The following is a 20,181-nucleotide window of genomic DNA, read 5'->3' on the forward strand; positions in this document are numbered from 1 at the left end:
GTCATTGGTGTCAGTGGGAGGAATAGTGTCCCATCACTGATGTCAATGGGAGGAATAGTGCCCCATCATTGGTATCAGTGGTAGGAATAGTGCCCCCATCATTGGTGTCAGTGGTAGGAATAGTGCCCCATCATTGGTGCCAGTGGTAGGAATAGTGCCCCATCATAGGTGTCAGTGGGGGGAATAGTGCCCCATCATTGGTGTCAGTGGGAGGAATAGTGCCCCATCATTGGTGTCAGTGGGAGGAATAGTGCCCCATCATTGGTGTCAGTGGGAGGAATAGTGCCCCATCGTTGGTGTCAGTGGGGGGAGGAATAGTGCCCCATCGTTGGTGTCAATGGGAGGAATAGTGCCCCATCATAGGTGTCAGTGGGGGGAATAGTGCCCCATCATTGGTGTCAGTGGGGGGAATAGTGCCCCATCATTGGTGTCAGTGGGGGGAATAGTGCCCCATCATTGGTGTCAGTGGGGGGAATAGTGCCCCATCATTGGTGTCAGTGGGGGGAATAGTGCCCCATCATTGGTGTCAGTGGGAGGAATAGTGCCCCATCACTGGTGTCAGTGGGAGGAATAGTGTCCCATCACTGGTGTCAGTGGGAGGAAAAGTGCCCCATCATTGGTGTCAGTGGGAGGAATAGTGCCCCATCACTGGTGTCAGTGGGAGGAATAGTGCCCCATCATTGGTGTCAGTGGGGGGAATACGGCCCCATTATTGGTGTCAGTGGGAGGAATAGTGCCCCATCATTGGTGTCAGTGGGAGGAATAGTGCCCCATCATTGGTGTCAGTGGGAGGAATAGTGCCCCATCATTGGTATCAGTGGGAGGAATAGTGCCCCATCGTTGGCATCAGGGGGAGCAATAGTGCCCCAACATTGGTGTCAGTGGGAGGAATAGTGCCCCATCGTTGGTATCAGAGGGAAGTATAGTGCCCCATCGTTGGTGTCAGTGGGAGGAATAGTGCCCCATCGTTGGTGTCAGTGGGAGGAATAGTGCCCCATCGTTGGTGTCAGTGGGAGGAATAGTGCCCCATCCTTGGTGTCAGTGGGAGGAATACTGCCCCATCATTGGTATTAGTGGGAGGAATAGTGCCCCCATCATTGGTGTCAGTGGGAGGAATAGTGCCCCATCGTTGGCATCAGGGGGAACAATAGTGCCCCAACATTGGTGTCAGTGGGAGGAATAGTGCCCCATCGTTGGTATCAGAGGGAAGTATAGTGCCCCATAGTTGGTGTCAGTGGGAGGAATAGTGCCCCATCATTGGTGTCAGTGGGAGGAATAGTGCCCCATCATTGGTGTCAGTGGGAGGAATAGTGCCCCATCGTTGGTGTCAGTGGGGGGAGGAATAGTGCCCCATCGTTGGTGTCAATGGGAGGAATAGTGCCCCATCATAGGTGTCAGTGGGGGGAATAGTGCCCCATCATTGGTGTCAGTGGGGGGAATAGTGCCCCATCATTGGTGTCAGTGGGGGGAATAGTGCCCCATCATTGGTGTCAGTGGGGGGAATAGTGCCCCATCATTGGTGTCAGTGGGGGGAATAGTGCCCCATCATTGGTGTCAGTGGGAGGAATAGTGCCCCATCACTGGTGTCAGTGGGAGGAATAGTGTCCCATCACTGGTGTCAGTGGGAGGAAAAGTGCCCCATCATTGGTGTCAGTGGGAGGAATAGTGCCCCATCACTGGTGTCAGTGGGAGGAATAGTGCCCCATCATTGGTGTCAGTGGGGGGAATACGGCCCCATTATTGGTGTCAGTGGGAGGAATAGTGCCCCATCATTGGTGTCAGTGGGAGGAATAGTGCCCCATCATTGGTGTCAGTGGGAGGAATAGTGCCCCATCATTGGTATCAGTGGGAGGAATAGTGCCCCATCGTTGGCATCAGGGGGAGCAATAGTGCCCCAACATTGGTGTCAGTGGGAGGAATAGTGCCCCATCGTTGGTATCAGAGGGAAGTATAGTGCCCCATCGTTGGTGTCAGTGGGAGGAATAGTGCCCCATCGTTGGTGTCAGTGGGAGGAATAGTGCCCCATCGTTGGTGTCAGTGGGAGGAATAGTGCCCCATCCTTGGTGTCAGTGGGAGGAATACTGCCCCATCATTGGTATTAGTGGGAGGAATAGTGCCCCCATCATTGGTGTCAGTGGGAGGAATAGTGCCCCATCGTTGGCATCAGGGGGAACAATAGTGCCCCAACATTGGTGTCAGTGGGAGGAATAGTGCCCCATCGTTGGTATCAGAGGGAAGTATAGTGCCCCATAGTTGGTGTCAGTGGGAGGAATAGTGCCCCATCGTTGGTGTCAGTGGGAGGAATAGTGCCCCATCGTTGGTGTCAGTGGGAGGAATAGTGCCCCATCGTTGGTGTCAGTGGGAGGAATAGTGCCCCATCCTTGGTGTCAGTGGGAGGAATACTGCCCCATCATTGGCATCAGGGGGAGCAATAGTGCCCCAACATTGGTGTCAGTGGGAGGAATAGTGCCCCATCGTTGGTATCAGAGGGAAGTATAGTGCCCCATAGTTGGTGTCAGTGGGAGGAATAGTGCCCCATCGTTGGTGTCAGTGGGAGGAATAGTGCCCCATCGTTGGTGTCAGTGGGAGGAATAGTGCCCCATCGTTGGTGTCAGTGGGAGGAATAGTGCCCCATCGTTGGTGTCAGTGGGGGGAGGAATAGTGCCCCATCATTGGTAATAGTGACACCAATGATTGGGCACTATTCCTCCCACTGACACCAATGATACTTACCTTGCTGACCCCTGCTCCAGCCTGGGCTCGCTCGCTCCCTCCCTCTCCCATGGTACAAACACTTACTGGTCAGATGGCTTCCTTCTCCGGCGCTTTCCTCCTCTTCACTCGCTCGTGCTTCGCGGTGCCGCTCGGCTCCTCCTTTCCAAGCTCCACCTCCTCGCCGGTGATTGGCCGCCTGTGTGCCTCTCTTGAGCTACAGTTCCGGCGGCCAATCACCGATGAAGGATTGATCCCGGGGGTGTGTCCAGATGACAGGGACGGCATGTCATCCCGCCCACACCTGCAGACGGATCAAGGAGCAGTGTCTCGGTTCCTAAGGCCATCGGAAATATGTGTTTTCCGATGGTCTTAGGCGACCCCTGGGAAAGTGTCGTTCGACCCCCAAAGGGGTCGCGACCCCCAGGTTGAGAACCGCTGCCCTAATGTATATGTAATCTCAATCACTAAATTCTCAAATAGGCTTCATCATATTGCGCTCAGACCTCCATTTGTTGCCTGAGCAATACGTCTTTATTGCTTGTCCCAGGAGCCCCAGTTCCCGGTTCTAGTTCTACAGGTTCCTGACTTACTACAGGAGATGACCAGAGACTGCAGACATAGTACAGGAGATGACCAGAGACTACAGACATAGTACAGGAGATGACCAGAGACTGCGGACATACCACAGGAGATGACCAGAGACTGCGGATGTACTACAGGAGATGACCAGAGACTTCAAATGTACTACAGGAGATGACCAGAGACTGCGGGCATACTACAGGAGATGACCAGAGACTGCAAATGTACTACAGTACAGTAAATAGTGCCCCATCATTGGTGTCAGTGGGGGGAATAGTGCCCCATCATTGGTGTCAGTGGGGGGAATAGTGCCCCATCATTGGTGTCAGTGGGAGGAATAGTGCCCCATCACTGGTGTCAGTGGGAGGAATAGTGTCCCATCACTGGTGTCAGTGGGAGGAAAAGTGCCCCATCATTGGTGTCAGTGGGAGGAATAGTGCCCCATCACTGGTGTCAGTGGGAGGAATAGTGCCCCATCATTGGTGTCAGTGGGGGGAATACGGCCCCATTATTGGTGTCAGTGGGAGGAATAGTGCCCCATCATTGGTGTCAGTGGGAGGAATAGTGCCCCATCATTGGTGTCAGTGGGAGGAATAGTGCCCCATCATTGGTATCAGTGGGAGGAATAGTGCCCCATCGTTGGCATCAGGGGGAGCAATAGTGCCCCAACATTGGTGTCAGTGGGAGGAATAGTGCCCCATCGTTGGTATCAGAGGGAAGTATAGTGCCCCATCGTTGGTGTCAGTGGGAGGAATAGTGCCCCATCGTTGGTGTCAGTGGGAGGAATAGTGCCCCATCGTTGGTGTCAGTGGGAGGAATAGTGCCCCATCGTTGGTGTCAGTGGGAGGAATAGTGCCCCATCGTTGGTGTCAGTGGGAGGAATACTGCCCCATCATTGGTATCAGTGGGAGGAATAGTGCCCCCATCATTGGTGTCAGTGGGAGGAATAGTGCCCCATCGTTGGCATCAGGGGGAGCAATAGTGCCCCAACATTGGTGTCAGTGGGAGGAATAGTGCCCCATCGTTGGTATCAGAGGGAAGTATAGTGCCCCATAGTTGGTGTCAGTGGGAGGAATAGTGCCCCATCGTTGGTGTCAGTGGGAGGAATAGTGCCCCATCGTTGGTGTCAGTGGGAGGAATAGTGCCCCATCGTTGGTGTCAGTGGGAGGAATAGTGCCCCATCGTTGGTGTCAGTGGGGGGAGGAATAGTGCCCCATCATTGGTAATAGTGACACCAATGATTGGGCACTATTCCTCCCACTGACACCAATGATACTTACCTTGCTGACCCCTGCTCCAGCCTGGGCTCGCTCGCTCCCTCCCTCTCCCATGGTACAAACACTTACTGGTCAGATGGCTTCCTTCTCCGGCCGCTTTCCTCCTCTTCACTCGCTCGTGCTTCGCGGTGCCGCTCGGCTCCTCCTTTCCAAGCTCCACCTCCTCGCCGGTGATTGGCCGCCTGTGTGCCTCTCTTGAGCTACAGTTCCGGCGGCCAATCACCGATGAAGGATTGATCCCGGGGGTGTGTCCAGATGACAGGGACGGCATGTCATCCCGCCCACACCTGCAGACGGATCAAGGAGCAGTGTCTCGGTTCCTAAGGCCATCGGAAATATGTGTTTTCCGATGGTCTTAGGCGACCCCTGGGAAAGTGTCGTTCGACCCCCAAAGGGGTCGCGACCCCCAGGTTGAGAACCGCTGCCCTAATGTATATGTAATCTCAATCACTAAATTCTCAAATAGGCTTCATCATATTGCGCTCAGACCTCCATTTGTTGCCTGAGCAATACGTCTTTATTGCTTGTCCCAGGAGCCCCAGTTCCCGGTTCTAGTTCTACAGGTTCCTGACTTACTACAGGAGATGACCAGAGACTGCAGACATAGTACAGGAGATGACCAGAGACTACAGACATAGTACAGGAGATGACCAGAGACTGCAGACATACCACAGGAGATGACCAGAGACTGCGGATGTACTATAGGAGATGACCAGAGACTTCAAATGTACTACAGGAGATGACCAGAGACTGCGGACATACTACAGGAGATGACCAGAGACTGCAAATGTACTACAGGAGATGACCAGAGACTGCGGACATACTACAGGAGATGACCAGAGACTGCGGATGTACTACAGGAGATGACCAGAGACTGCAGACACAGTACAGGAGATGAACAGTGACTGCAGACATAGTACAGGAGATGAACAGTGACTACAGACATAGTACAGGAGATGAACAGTGACTGCAGACATATTACAGGGAATGACCAGAGACTGTGGACACAGTACAGGAGATGACCAGAGACTGCGGACATAGTACAGGAGATGACCAGAGACTGCGGACACAGTACAGGAGATGACCAGAGACTGCGGACACAGTACAGGAGATGACCAGAGACTGCAGACATAGCACAGGAGATGACCAGAGACTGCGGACACAGTACAGGAGATGACCAGAGACTGCGGACATAGTACAGTAGAGCCGAGTGGCTGGCCCGGTATTCTAACGCGGTGGCAGCGGGAATACTGGGCCGACAGCTCCATATTCGCTCCATAAGATGCACAGATATTTTCTCCCATTTTTGGGGGGAAAAAAGTGCGTCTTATGGAGCGAAAAATACGGTACTTGATTTAAAAAAATTGCAAATGTTTATGATATCTAGTACTTTAGCAAATTAATTACTATTCAGTTAGGGTTTATACTTGCTTTAAATTATAACCAGTGATCCAGAATTTGAGCATACGTACCTTCCACATTGCAAAAATGATAAGCGCTAATATGAGTAACCCTATAATGATGCTTAGTGGAATGACCCAGATTGGCACCTTCCCGTACTCCAACTCTTTAGACAGTTTAATCATTGTCTGCAGATAAAAAAAAAAATAGAGACAATAAACAAAAACCCCCTAATTTTCCAAGCATTTAGGCCTCTTATAAAATAAGCATGCAGCGCTAAAACTGTATCAACATAAAATATAAAGACCATCTAGGCCAAAAGTCCAATTTTTATCTGTATGATCTGGATCATCATATAGTAGTTAGCAAATCACTTATATTAATAATAGCACATAGGGTTAAATCAATAAAACTCAAAAACGCAGTATGGCATGATGCAAATAAACTTTGTGAAAAAAACGTCCAAACTTGGCGTTTAAAAGTGCATAAGGTTTGAGCTTCCTTTGATAACATACGGGTGCATGAAACATGTTAGGAAGCTGCCCTACTTAGTGACGTCACACTGCGTGGCCCCCCTGGACGGCCGGCGACCATCTTTACTATTATCAGTTCACTTGAAGTGTGAGTGTACCTACTTTTATTCATGTTACCTAGTGTTTATATTAACCACATGCCGCCCAGCCACTGTAGAAATACGGCGGTAGGGCATCACGACTGGGCAAAACCTTGTTTTAAAATGTGTGTTTTGTAAACTCCGCCGCCCTACCTGTCCCGCCGATCACAGCCGCAGATGTCAGTCGCCGGGTCACAGCCGGTCCTTACTGGCTATTTCCCAGCGATCAGCGGCAATCCCTGACAGAGAGCACAGCTGCAGTAGCTGTGCTTTCTGTCAGTTCCCTGACAGCTCCAGGACACGCTGATCAGGACAGAAGAGTTTCTCTCTCCCAATCAGCGGTGTCCCGTGCAGCACACCCCCCCGCCCCCTAGTAAAACACTCCCCTCACACAGTTAACCCTTTCCCTGAAAAATAAACTTAACCCCTTCCTCCCCAGTGCCATTAGTACAGTGTCAGTGTTTTTTTTTTTGCACTGATCACTGTATTGGTGTCACTGGGGATGTCAGTGACCCCAAGTCAGTACCCCCCAATGTCAGAATGTCCGCCGCAGTCCTGCCATAAGTCGCTGATCGCCACCATAAGTCGCTGATCGACGCCATTATTAGTATATAAAAAAATAAAAATCCCAATATCTTTCCCGCCATTTGTAAACGCTATAACTTTCACGTAAACCAATTAATTTACATGTATTGGGGTTTTTTTTTTTAGCAAAGACTCGTCGCAGAATGCATTTTGGCAGAAATTTATGACTAAATTTGATTTTTAAATTTTTTTTTACTGGACATGTTTTATAGCAAAAAGTCCAAAATATTGTTTTTTTCCCTCAAAATTGTCAGCCTTTTTTTTTATAGCGCAAAAAATAAAAACCGCACCGGCGATCAAATACCACCGAAAGAAATCTCAATTTGTGGGGAAAAAAAGGATGTAAATTTCATTTATGTACCGTATTGCATGACTGCGCAATTGTCCGTTAAACTAGCGCAGCGCTGTATAGCAAAAAAATGGTGTAAATTGCAGTATCTATACCATAGTTTGTAGACGCTATAACTTTCACACAAAGCAATCAATATACACTTATTGGGATTTTTTTACCAAAAACATGTAGCAGAATACATTTTGGCCAAAATTTATAACCAACTTTGAGTTTACTATATATTTTTTATAGCTGAAAGTAAAAAATATTGTTTTTCTTCAAAAGTTTTGGCCTTTTTTTGTTTATAGTGTGAAAAATAAAAAGCGCACAGGTGATCAAATACCACGGAAAGAAAGCTCTATTTGTGTGAAAAAAAGGAAGTAAATTTCGTTTGGGTGCAGCATTGCATGACCGCGCAATTATCAGTTGAATTAGTGCAGCGCCGAGTAGCAAAAAGAGGCCTGGTCATTAAGGGGGGTAAATCCTCTGGAGGTCAAGTGGTTAAAGCAATACTGCACTAGGGAAAATCTTTTTGCTTGGGCTCATTTGTTATGAGCCTTCCTTTTTAAGGAGGTCCTTGGCGATTTTACACTGCAAGTGTGGCTTCCCTGGTGTTTGCATGAGTGTACTCCTGGTGCCTGGATGCTTTGATGGTGTGCTGCTTATCCAACTGATGACCTTGGTGTTCCAGTTACCAGATGCTGATGACCAGGACTTGGTCCTAATGTACTCAAATGCGCATTGATTTGCGCTATCTGGTTAGTGCAATCTACACTTGTTTATCTTAACACCTATATCACAGATTTCCATTGATCTACACTGATTGAATTTTACTTCACCTTATGCACTTTTAAACGCCAAGTTTGGACGTTTTTTTTACAAAGTTTATTTGCATCACGCCATACTGCGTTTTTGAGTTTTATTGATTTAACCGTATGTGCTATTATTAATATAAGTGATTTGCTAACTACTATATGATGATCCAGATCATGCGGATAAAAATTGGACTTTTGGCCTAGATGGTCTTTATATTTTATGTTGATACAGTTTGAGCGCTGCATGCTTATTTTATATGGTTTACAGAAGGTTCAGAGGTTTTTACCTTTCATGCTAACCGCTTTTCTTATTTACATCCAGCGCTCGTTTTTACCTATATTATTTAGGCCTCTTGCACACAACACTGATGTTTGAGCATCAGCATTTCTGGGCGTAATTTCAGACGTTTGCTTTGTTCATATTCGCACATACAATACACCTCTATGCAAAATCCAGTAGTAATCATGCTCTTATGCGCATACCGATGCAAAATACTGACCAGGAACGCAGATTTTTCTATTTTTTTGTTACTCAAGAATATGCAGCACTTGTTTACATGTCTATGTGTACAGACACTAATAAACAATGAGCACTAATAAACAATGAGCTGCATTTTAGATCAGTAAAAAAATTTTACTTTTTCAAGCTTCGGTGTTTAAGAGGCCTACACAGTAAGATTGTGACCATAAGCAACCAAATTAATGAGCATTTGTTTTATAGGAAGAAACAATACATTGCAGACTGGTGGCCAGATTCTTCTGCACCACCATGGAAGTTCCACATTTCCATAACACTTCAGTCTGCAGTAAAGTGCTCAATTCTCTTTAGTTGGATACAATGATTTCACAGAGAATTCCCATTCATGAGATTTAGGCAGGCTTGTACTTACCTCATAATTTTCACTGTCTCTTCTTAAAATGACTATTTCATTCTCACTTTTCAGTGCAGCATTTAAAACGAGGTTCAGGCTGTAGATACTGGCCTGTAGAATAGACGTTAGTGTTTTAGAATATCACAATCATTGTGATTCATTAATTCCATATTATATGTTGATTTATGTGTTTGAATACATTTGATACCTCTCTGAACTCATAACTGTGAAACAATTAAACTCCCATTAACACCATTGCTTTGTGGTAACACATGCTACTGTAATGCAGAGCAACATGCGATGATCCGCTATGTTGAGCATTGTGCTGCCATTCATTTTTAATGGCACACCAACACTTTTTCAAAGGCATAGCATTTAGAAATATTGACTTTCTGTGTGTAGAGCCCCTGTAGATAGCCAGGGAGGCTAGTTTTATTGTTAGTAAGAAAGGCTAAGCAGCAGACTGGGAGTAGTTAGCAGAGTCAAATTTGGGTTCAGGCTGAGAGGCTCTGCAGATCAGTTCCTTAATACCTCCCCTGCTCTAGAATCTTGGAGAAGATTCTAGAAGCAGTAGGCGGGGTTGAGGAGGGGCTGATCTGCATACTTAGGGGATCCTGACCAATCCCCAGGCAGGAGGCTCGATCACTGGGTCCCAGCCAGAGATTCCCCGCCAGCACCCGGCGATCACTGAGAATCAGTGACAGGGGAGAGACCTGTGTGTAAACAACACAGGTCTCTCTCCTGCCAGCAATAACATGCTGCTGTGTATTTCTCTGCACAGCACAGCAGAGAAATACACAGCAGCATGTTTCCCTAGTAAAACACGCACAGAACACACAGTAACAACAGCACACAGTTAACCCTTTGATCACCCCAGATGTTAACCCCTTCCTTCCCAGTGCCATTAGTACAGTGTCAGTGCTTTTTATTAGCACTGATCACTGTATTGGTGTCACTGGGAATGTCAGTGGCAGTTAGTCAGTTCTCCCCCAGTGTCAGAATGCCCATCACAGTCCTGCAGCCCTGCTATAAGTCGCTGATTGCCGCCATTACTAGTATAAAATAAAAAAAATTCCAGTATATATACCGCCATTTGTAGACGCTATAACTCTCTCATAAACCAATTACTTTACATGTATTTGGATTTTGTTTTAGCAAAGACATGTAGCAGAATACATTTTGGCCTAAATTTATGACGAAATTTGATTTTAAATTTTTTTTACTGGATGTTGTATAGCAAAAAGTCAAAAATATATATATTTTTTCAAAATTGCCAGTCTTTTTTATAACGCAAAAGATAAAAAATGCACAGGTGATCAAATACCACCGAAAGAAAGCTCTATTTGTGGGAATAAAAGGACATGCATTTCATTTGGGTGTAGCGTTGCATGACCATGCAATTGTCAGTTAAAGTAGCGCAGCGCCGTATTGCCAAAAATGACCTGGTCAGGAAGGGGGGTAAATCCTCTGGAGGGCAAGTGGTTAATCCGCTCTGGTCTAATCACTTGATCCTGTAACTCCATTTTCTCCGTGTCAGTGAATGACTACTGCAGGGGAGAGAAGGGAGAGCCGACAGCTGGGACATGGGAACCTATTGGTGATGTTATGGCTTCCGGAATTCACAGCTGCTGTTGAGCGCTCCCTTACACACAGCTGCAGGATCACATGACTGTACTGGAGTGCAGGGTTGGGACAAAGGGTGCATAGTACCAGGATGACCTTGCCCCGGTACTGCTGGAGTGGATTGAAAATAGGTTCATACACCAGTATACAGGTTAGGCAAGATAGGTAAGAGGAGGGGGGAGGGAACGATTCAGTATTCTGCTAAAGTATTATTCAGATGAAGGGAAGAGAAGGTGCAACTACCTTAATAAAAGTTGCTTTCCATATTCTTAATGATACGTTGATGTGTGTGCTGTCAGATGGGTCAATGGTGCAGTTAAAGGAGGAGCACTTCATTCTCTTGCAGTCCTGTATTAAAATAAGGCATTGTTCATGTCACAAGAAAATATATACATCAAATAAAATAATTACAGCTTAGCATTTAAAGCTGAACTCCAGGCAAACAAATTATTTCACCATGCAGTGGGGCCATACCCCCACTGCATGGGTCAACTGCTCATTTTTCCTAGGGATGAGCACAAAGCTCATACTCACCAGACCCACCGATCCTCCGGAAAACTGCACTCCCCATGGTCCAGAGGTGGACTGTTCCTGTTTCAGGGCTGTCCTTTGATCATGCTGATGTCAGGAGCAGTCCATTTACAAGACCACTGGTCTACAGGAGGGGGATTTGGTTGGGTAGGGGAGGGGAAGGGACCTATTTTGTGTAGGGAAGATCGACAGGTCAGGTGAGTATATCTACGCTATCCTCTCCCCTAGAACAAAACAAACTGTTACCTGTGCAGTGCGGGCACAGCTCCACTGGCACAGCTCCACTGTATGGGCAAAAGAATATGTATAGCAAAACTTTACTTTTTTTTTGGACAGAGTAGGGAAGGGCTGAAACCCCTGTTTTGCAGGTGGTGCTCAACTTACTCCTCTATGGTTTCCTGGGTCACCAGGAATCAATCCGGTTGGATATCACTGTCCCATGTGACTCTGGAGGCCCTCTTTGGTCAAGCAGAGTATTTTTAAGGCACTGGCTCCTGGGTTTGTTGCACATTTTGTGGGTGGACAGTGTACGTAAAAGTTACCCATCTGCCAGGGAAAGTGAATAGCAGCAGTGAAAGGTTCTGGATGAGTAGGGATCGGACAGGGACACGCTATCCTCTCCAGGAATCCTCCTAATTGGGCATGGAATTGTCGAGCTCCATTCCACCCTCTGAGACAGACGCTGTCAGTGCATCAGAATCTGCTCTGCTTTACATTGGCACATAGAACTGGTGTTCTGAAGCGGGTCCCTCTGGTCCTGCTGGGTTGTTTGTGACTTGAGCCAATACTTCAAAACAAGTTTTGTTTTTTGCAACTGGACTCTGTGACCACTTTCGCCACACCGTTTTGCACCCACCCACAAATGGATGGACATACATTTTACTAAGAGAACAGCTTCTTCTTCTTTAGTAAATTAAACTTAGTGTCAGTTCTGTTGATAGCTCCTTATCCACATGTTCTTACTCTATATGTACCTGCATATCTACAGTATGTGCAAGGCAGTGAGAGACCAGGGGTGATGTACTAGGTAAGTTGCCGACATGAGCCATCCTTTTTTGCCAAAAGTAAAGCTTATACTCATCAGAATGACAAAAATTTTACTTTGTAAAATTTTATTTTGTGGTAGTTTCTTCCTTTGTCTCATAGTTACATAATGTGATTGAAAAAAAGATCCACATCAAAAGGAAAATAACAAAAATAAAGCCTTACCATTATTGTATCTTTTATTTTTTCTTCAAACTTTTGCAAGACATATTTAGTTCCTGAATGTATATTTAAAGGATCCAAAAGATGATCAGCATTGCAAATCACATTCTGGAAATAAAACATATAATATTGTTTTAGGTCATACAAAATTTTAAATACAAGTACAAGATATGTATTCTATATAACAGATTTTACCTCTAGTTATAAACTATAATACTTTAACTATAATCTATGCAAGAAAGAAACAGAATGATGTACTGTATTAGACAGGGATATATAGAGAAGACAAAGGGATTGATTTCCGAAAGGACAATAGACTGTGCACTTTGCAAGTGCGGTTGCACTCTGCATGTGCAGTTGCTCCAGAGCTTAGTAAGTGAGGTAAAGCTTCACTTTACAAAGCATACCCAATCACCTGCAAGGAAGAAACAAAAAAACATTTTTGCTTGCACATGGTTGGATGATAAAATGTTGCAGAGCTTCTCCTTATTTACTAAGCTCTGGAGCAACTGTGCCCAGTCTAATTTGTTTTTAGTAAATCCACCCCAAAATGTTTTGTCACAGTGATAACTTTTAGTGGCTAACTAAAAATACTAAAAATATACACGCTTCGGGAGCCCATAAGCTCCTCCTTCAGTTAATACATGGTATGATTATTATTTTTATTAATTATTATTATTTTCAAGCAAGCACTGGCTGTCCGTTTACACCCGGCTGCCCTCAGATCTGATCCTGTCAGACGGAGGGTAACAGATCCCCCTTCCATTTGTTTTTGCTGGATCATATTAGAGGTAGCCAAATGTAAACAGGCACAAGTCCGTTTACATGCGACTGGCCATAGAGTTGAATGGAGGGTCAGGCGGACCGGACCGCTGGTGTGAAAGGGGTCTCTAGCTTTTAAAATGAAAGCTAGAAGCTGATTAGTTGTCATGCACAGCTGCTCCATATTCTGGCTGCTCCAGTCAATAAATTCTTCCCCCGCGTGTTGAAAATGTCTTTGATCCTTGCATTCTGACTTATAACGTATTATTTCTTTTTTTTTTTTTTTTAAAGTAAACATTTTTATTAAATATTGCAGAAGGCACAATGTGCAAAAGAACTGTTGCAAAAAGGTCTCCTATAACAGACTGTATCCAGAATATAAATTGGGTTCAGATCATCCATGAAACAGGGGTACTAAGTGTCAACTGTAACAAATATGTAAATGTGCAAATGGTCAAACTGCCATCCAACAAGAAAGGCCTCAGAGTGGAGACTACACAGAAGGCAGCTTCTTCAGGAGGAGGGAAGAATCAGTCTTCTTAGATCCTGAGATCTGCAGGGAAGATCATGCTGTATTTCAGGCCCTTAGGCTCCATTCACATCAGAGCCAGGGGCGGACTGACAACTCATGGTGCCCCCGGGCAATATGGGATCATGGGGCCCCTGTGTCCTTGCCCAAACTCAAAAAAGCCTATGAAAAAGGCACCAGGGACATCTCATGGGGCCCCTTATTGACCCTGGGCCCTCGGGCAGTGCCCTAGTTTCCAAATGGTCAGTCCGCCCCTGATCAGAGCATAGTGTTTTTGTGCATATTTTACGATTTTAGCACGTTTTTATACAGCGTTATTAACAGTTTTTGAGCTTTGGCATTTTTTTTTTTCAATAAAGATTTATTGAGCATCGAAAAATATAAACATAGACAAAAGCATGGGTTGTATCAATACAACAGTTTGCTAGAAGCATCTAGCCTTATAAAGAGAGTAAGTCAGACAAAAAGAAAGAAAATAAAAAACTTGGCACGGAAGTTGAACACAGAGGAATGAGGGGGCAGACCCCAACTTAGAGAACTAAGAGGAGGATGTGAATCTAGAAGGACAAAAAATAAAGAGGTTTTGAGTAACTATGGTCATAAGAACCTATTGTCAATATCGTGCGTAGATTCATGATAGACCAGAACATGGAATCATTGACATTATAGAAAATGTTTGAGAATGGTGGATGTGGAGAAATTACACTGAGGTAACTGATAATGTGATTCTAGGTCAGGCATGAAAATGTTAAGTTTAGCATGCCGGAAGCACCGTCCCAGCAAAAGAAAGGGAAAAGAGAGAGAAAGAAAAAAAAATGGGGGGGGGAGAGAGGAGGGAGGGGTAGGGAAGGCGGAAGGGGAGGGGGGGAACGTAGCTTAAGTTATCGAGGAAGGATGACAGAGGGGGGTAGCATGTGTCTCTCGCCCTCTCTGCCGAACGCCGAAGCATCACCCCCCCCATTATTTCTTAGTTGAGTGTCCCACTGGGACCGCACAGTTTTGATATTGTCTGCACCTACTCTTGAGGTATTATGAGTGCATGTAAACTTTAACCCCTTCATGCCTAAGGGTAAAACAAATCTTAATGCCTAAGCACAATTTTGCAACGTTGACATGTGTTAGTAAAACCGTACAAATCATCACAACTACTTTGTACAGCCAGATGAATTATACTGGATGTACAAATACTTATTCATGTGAAATTGGGCTTTTATTTGGTGGTAAATGGTAATGGATATCTCCTGATTTTTTTTTTCATTATCAAAGGAAAACTGGCCCAAAATAATAAAAAAATAATATTTTTTTTAATTTACCTGTGTGTTTCTTGTTACTACCATAACCTACCACCAAAGAACAACCCAAAATAAATTTTCCAGCTCTTGACGATCGCAGCGATACCATATATGTGTATATTATTTGCTGTTTGTACCCGTAGTACAGCCCAGCAACAATAGTGCACATTTTATTTTTGTCTTTTTACTTAAAACACACTGACACTAACTGACACTGATACCAATTTTTTTTTAAATCCTGACCTTTGACCTTGACCTTTGACCCTGGCCCAAACACTTACCCTGGCACTGAACTAGATCACACTTTGATATAGGTATTTTTTTCTTTATTTTTTCTTTTAGTTTTAAATATTTATTTATTTACTTATTTAATTTTTTAAACTTTTTTTTCTCTATGCCAGGAGTTAGAGAGATACAATGTATCTCTCTCCTCCATTCATAGAGAAAAAAAAACAAGGGGGGAGGGCTATACAGTGACTGATCACTGTGATACCCAATCAGAGGCTATCACAGCGATCATGTGACCCGGAATTGGGAGTCCCAGATCCCGATCGTTAGAACGGGACCCGGTGCTCTCAGTGACACCCCGGTTTTTGTGCTGGGAGCGCACTGTACAATGCGCTCCCAGCAGAAAGACAGGTAGGCAAATATGCAGCCATCGGAAAAAAAGCCCAGTTCTGTGAGGCCGCATATTTGTGTGACTTCGGCACAAAGGGGTTTTCCTATACCTAGTCTAAATGTGTCTCTTTCTCATATTATCATGACTACAGGGACGGACTGACCATCTGGAAACTCGTGCACTGCCCGAGGGCCCGGGGTCAGTAGGGAGCCCCATGAGATGCCCCTGGTACCTTTTTCATAGGGTTTTTTGAGTTTGGGCAAGGACACAGGGGCCCCATGATCCCCTATTGCCCGGGGGCCCCATGAGTTGTCAGTCCGCCCCTGCATGAGTATGTATAATATGTCTGGGAAATAACAGTATTTTCCTGCACCATAAGTGATGCTTTTTTCTGTTATTTTGTTTGAACTGATTAAAAAAAAAAATAAAGGAAAAAATCCTGAAAAAAGAAAGCACATGCAGACACCACATATAGGGACTGGTAAGATGCAGTATATGACATCTTTCTTCCTGGGTTTACATATGATTTATCTATTCCAGGGGATTAATACTATCTTCTAGAAAGCACACACTCTCTTTAAAAGGCTCAGTTCACACTGTGTGTTCTGCACCACCTGCAGCCCAATCACACTGCCCTTAGGAGATGCGCTGGGCTGCCATTTATTATGAATGACACCCCCAAGCATCTCAGCCCGCAGTACGATTGTGCGTGCAAGAACCGCATGGTCAAAAAGACCATGCAGTTTCCCTGAGGCCGTGTTTTAAAAAAGATGCATGCACCTTTTTCTATGCGTAAACACAGGCATAGCAGCCCATTCAAATGATCAAACTGCCTGGGCAAACGCGGATCGCACAGTCCACAATAGTGGGCTGAACGTACCCTGGAAGAAAGCTTGTAAGCAAAAAAAAAAAAAAAAGTAATTGAAAATACGTCATATAACAAATTCTATGATCAGCATAAACTTAAACAAACAATTTTGACCTTAGAGTATTATAATTAAATTACTTTTAAAAATGAATTAAAAATTCTAATTAAAAATAATAATTTTCTCCTATTGGATTCAAGAAGCATGTATTGGTATGCAATTGAAGCAGGAACAAGCAGTAATGAAAGTCAACGTACATCCGAAAATGACATATTGCCCAGATAAAGGAGAATGTTGCCATCTGGAGTTGTGTACGGGAATGAAAGATGAAATGTAACCCTTGGCATAGGAATGTAGTCATCCTTCTTAATCTGAAATTAAAAAAAACACATTTAAATTTGATATTTGACATTTAAAAAAAAACTTTAATTGCAATCATTTAAATAGTTAGGGGAATTCTTAAACTTTTCCCATAAATATATCAGCATGAATTAACCCCTTCACGTCTAAGGGGAAAACAAATCTTAAAGCCTAAGCACAATTTTGCAATGTTGACATGTTTTAGCAAAACCGTACGTATCACCACAACTACTTTGTACATCCAGGTGGATAATACCTTGTTTTTCTCAGAACAAATTGAGCTTTCATTTGGTGGTAAATGGTAATGTATATCTCCAGTTTTTTTTTTTATTATCAAAGGAAAACTGACCCAAAATAGTAAAAAAAAAAAAACATTTTTTTGATCTAGCTATATATTTCTTGCTACTACAATAACCAACCACCAAAGAACCCAAAATAGTTTCTCCTGCTCCTGACAATTGTAGCGATACCACATGTGTGTATGTTAGTTGTTTGTTCCCGTAGTACAGCCCAGAAACAATAGTGCACATTTTGTTTGTTTTTTTTAATCCTGCTTTAAAATGACATTGATAAAAAAAATCCTGACAAAAAAAAATACTGACTATGACCCTTGACCCTGACCTTTGACCTTGACCACACTAACCCTGGCACTGACCTAAATCAAACCTTGATTTAGGTATTCTTTATTATTTAATGTTTTTAAATTAATATTTTTATTTATATATTTTTTTTTCTCTCTGAAAGTACAGAGATACAATGTATCTCTCTTCTCTATTCAGAGAGAGAAAAAAAGGGGGGCAAGCTTCACAGTGACTGATCACTATGATAGCCAATCAGAGGTTATCACGGCGATCATGTGGCCCGGTTTTGAGAGTTAGAATGGGACCGGCGCTCTCACTGATACCCCGGTCTTTGTGCTGGGAGCGTGCCATGCGGCGCGCTCCCAAAACAAAGACGGGTAATGCAAATAAGCGGCCCCATGGAAAAAAGCCCAGTTCTGTGAGGCCGCTAATTTGCATGTGCTCGGCGACAAGGGGTTAAACAAATCTAGGCTGAAAAAATGGACCAAATAATTTGTCCAGACAAGACTTTTTTTGTTTTGTTTTGAATAGAGTAATGAAGGATTAGAACCCCTGTTGAACCTTTTCTGCTATCTGGGGCTCTGTAGACAGGAGTCTCCATACAGATTGTCATGGTTCCTCCCAACAGGAAGTGAGAGAAAATCTGCAACATGAACACAGATAGCAATTAAACTGGCAGGGGTTCTAGTCTTCCCAGATCAGTAGATTGGTAAGGGCCCATTTGCATTTGTGAAGTGTATTAATACAAGTGCATTACCGCGTGTTATATCACTCATGAACGTGCATTGCAGTAAGGCAGCACATTAAAATCAGTGGGCTTCCAAGACATCCATAAACCTGTATCTCACAAAACTATGGTGCATTGCAATGTATTGCAATGCTTGTGTGTTTCCTCAGAGCATTGGGCTGCTTTTAAAAATGAATGGCACAGCCAGTGGTGTATTTTGGTTTTGTGCAGCCCTGGGCAACACTAAATCGTGCGCCCTCCCCATCTAAATTGGAGCCAACAGAGCGAAGGGTGTGTTGGAACGTAATGACAGAGATAGATAGAGAGATATATACAGTGCTCTATATATACAGTAAGCTGTATATATAGAGCACTACATCCATCATCAGAGGAGATATCAATCAATGAGGCACTGATGGAATATCCCTGGGCCGGAGAAATGCCGCACCTACCTGCTCAGCCCACTGTCCACCCTGGCTGACAATCAGCAGGTCTGCCATGAATCATCCCAGCCCGTGCTCCCCATCCTCAACACAAACCCACGAAGTGCCCACAAGGATGGCACGTGCGGGCCACCTCCAACCTACTGGATCCCACGCACACACCCTGGGATGGCCACCAATGCCCTCCTGCCTGGCTCATTCATCAGCCACAGTGGTATCACTGCTGCCAGGGGGTAGCGCCGCCCCCCGAAAAAATGCCTCCCTAGGCAAAGGCCTTGTTTGCCTTGTGGTAAATACGCCTCTAGGCACAGCCGTGGGTCAATGCATGCAACCTGCATTGCTGAACACATTCCCACAACGCATAAATGGAAATTGGGTACTAAAGAGTTTAAGATTGTTGGGTACGTACATTGAAATCTGCAAATATCTTCACATCAACTTCTCCATGCTGGGGTGCATTTCCTTTTAGTAACTCATATCTTCTGCTTTCTGTGTTTGTTTTGTATATTTCATGCTTCAATCATATTGCATGAATGCTTAATGTATATCAAGGACTTACCAAATAATTCAGATTGACTGCAGGCCCGATGAAATCAGAGGAGTTAATCTGAGCCGGTATGGAGTCATTGGCAGCAATAATTATATGGAAATCTTTAGCAGAACTTTGTAAATGAAAAGAGCAACCAATTAATAACATCCAAAATACAATTCACATAACTATTATTGTAGAACAAACAGCATGCACAATGGTCACAGACATATGTCATGGATAGAGAAAGGCAGTATATACCCAGTAAAGGTCAGCCCAGATTCATATCTCACTGAAAAAGTAAGGTCTCTTCTGTTGTTGTGCATGGTATTGTTCTTCTCGTCACTGTCACTGGAAAATGATAACATCAACATATTACTTTTGCTTTATTTTAATATTTTTCTTGTTATTTTTTAGTCTTCTCTTTTTTTTGTTTTCACTATGGTGCCAATTACATGACCATTGCAGAAATAGTCCCTATGGGACTATAATATACAAACATCCTTATTCAATTACCAGTGCAAAGAGTAAAGGGCTAAGTGCAAAGGAGTGATGCACACAGCAGCTAATCAGAAGTAATCAGAAGATAACCTCTACTAAATTGAAGTGAAATAGACCATCCTCAGTGGGGTTGATTTACCAAAGTATTCAATGTGAACACAGGTGACTAACACTAATATTGACATGTAGCACCGTCCTAGAATAGGATGCTGAGTAAATTTAGCTTTTGGAAACTACTGCAATTACGAGAGCAGTGATTGTTTGGTCTGATCTGTTCAGGTATTCATGGGCAGGGAGTTTGCTTCCCCCTGCATCTAGAAGAAGTTTCTAGATCAGCCTTTCTCAACCTTTTCAGCACAAAGGAATGCTTTCAATAACTTTCCAGTCTCATGGAACCCCTGCTAAAAATTACTATATTTACAAC

The 20,181-nt window shown here is 44.3% G+C and overlaps 1 protein-coding gene across 1 annotated transcript in view; it reads right to left on the reverse strand.

The window, feature by feature from the left end:
- ITGA1 (integrin subunit alpha 1) overlaps positions 1-20,181 on the reverse strand; it is a 190,037-nt gene that overhangs the window by 7,350 nt on the left and 162,506 nt on the right. Inside the window, exons 23-29 of the mRNA XM_089682692.1 lie at positions 19,518-19,607; positions 19,287-19,389; positions 16,874-16,987; positions 12,552-12,656; positions 11,055-11,159; positions 9,207-9,299; positions 6,044-6,160 (exon numbers count right to left, since the gene is read on the reverse strand). Of these exons, the coding sequence (XP_089538818.1) occupies positions 6,044-6,160; positions 9,207-9,299; positions 11,055-11,159; positions 12,552-12,656; positions 16,874-16,987; positions 19,287-19,389; positions 19,518-19,607 (727 nt within the window). The remainder of the gene's footprint in view (positions 1-6,043; positions 6,161-9,206; positions 9,300-11,054; positions 11,160-12,551; positions 12,657-16,873; positions 16,988-19,286; positions 19,390-19,517; positions 19,608-20,181) is intronic.

Source organism: Staurois parvus, unplaced genomic scaffold, assembly GCF_062004578.1.
Source record: "Staurois parvus isolate SC_StPar_1 unplaced genomic scaffold, SC_StPar_1.0 ptg000294l, whole genome shotgun sequence".
NCBI lineage: Eukaryota > Metazoa > Chordata > Amphibia > Anura > Ranidae > Staurois > Staurois parvus.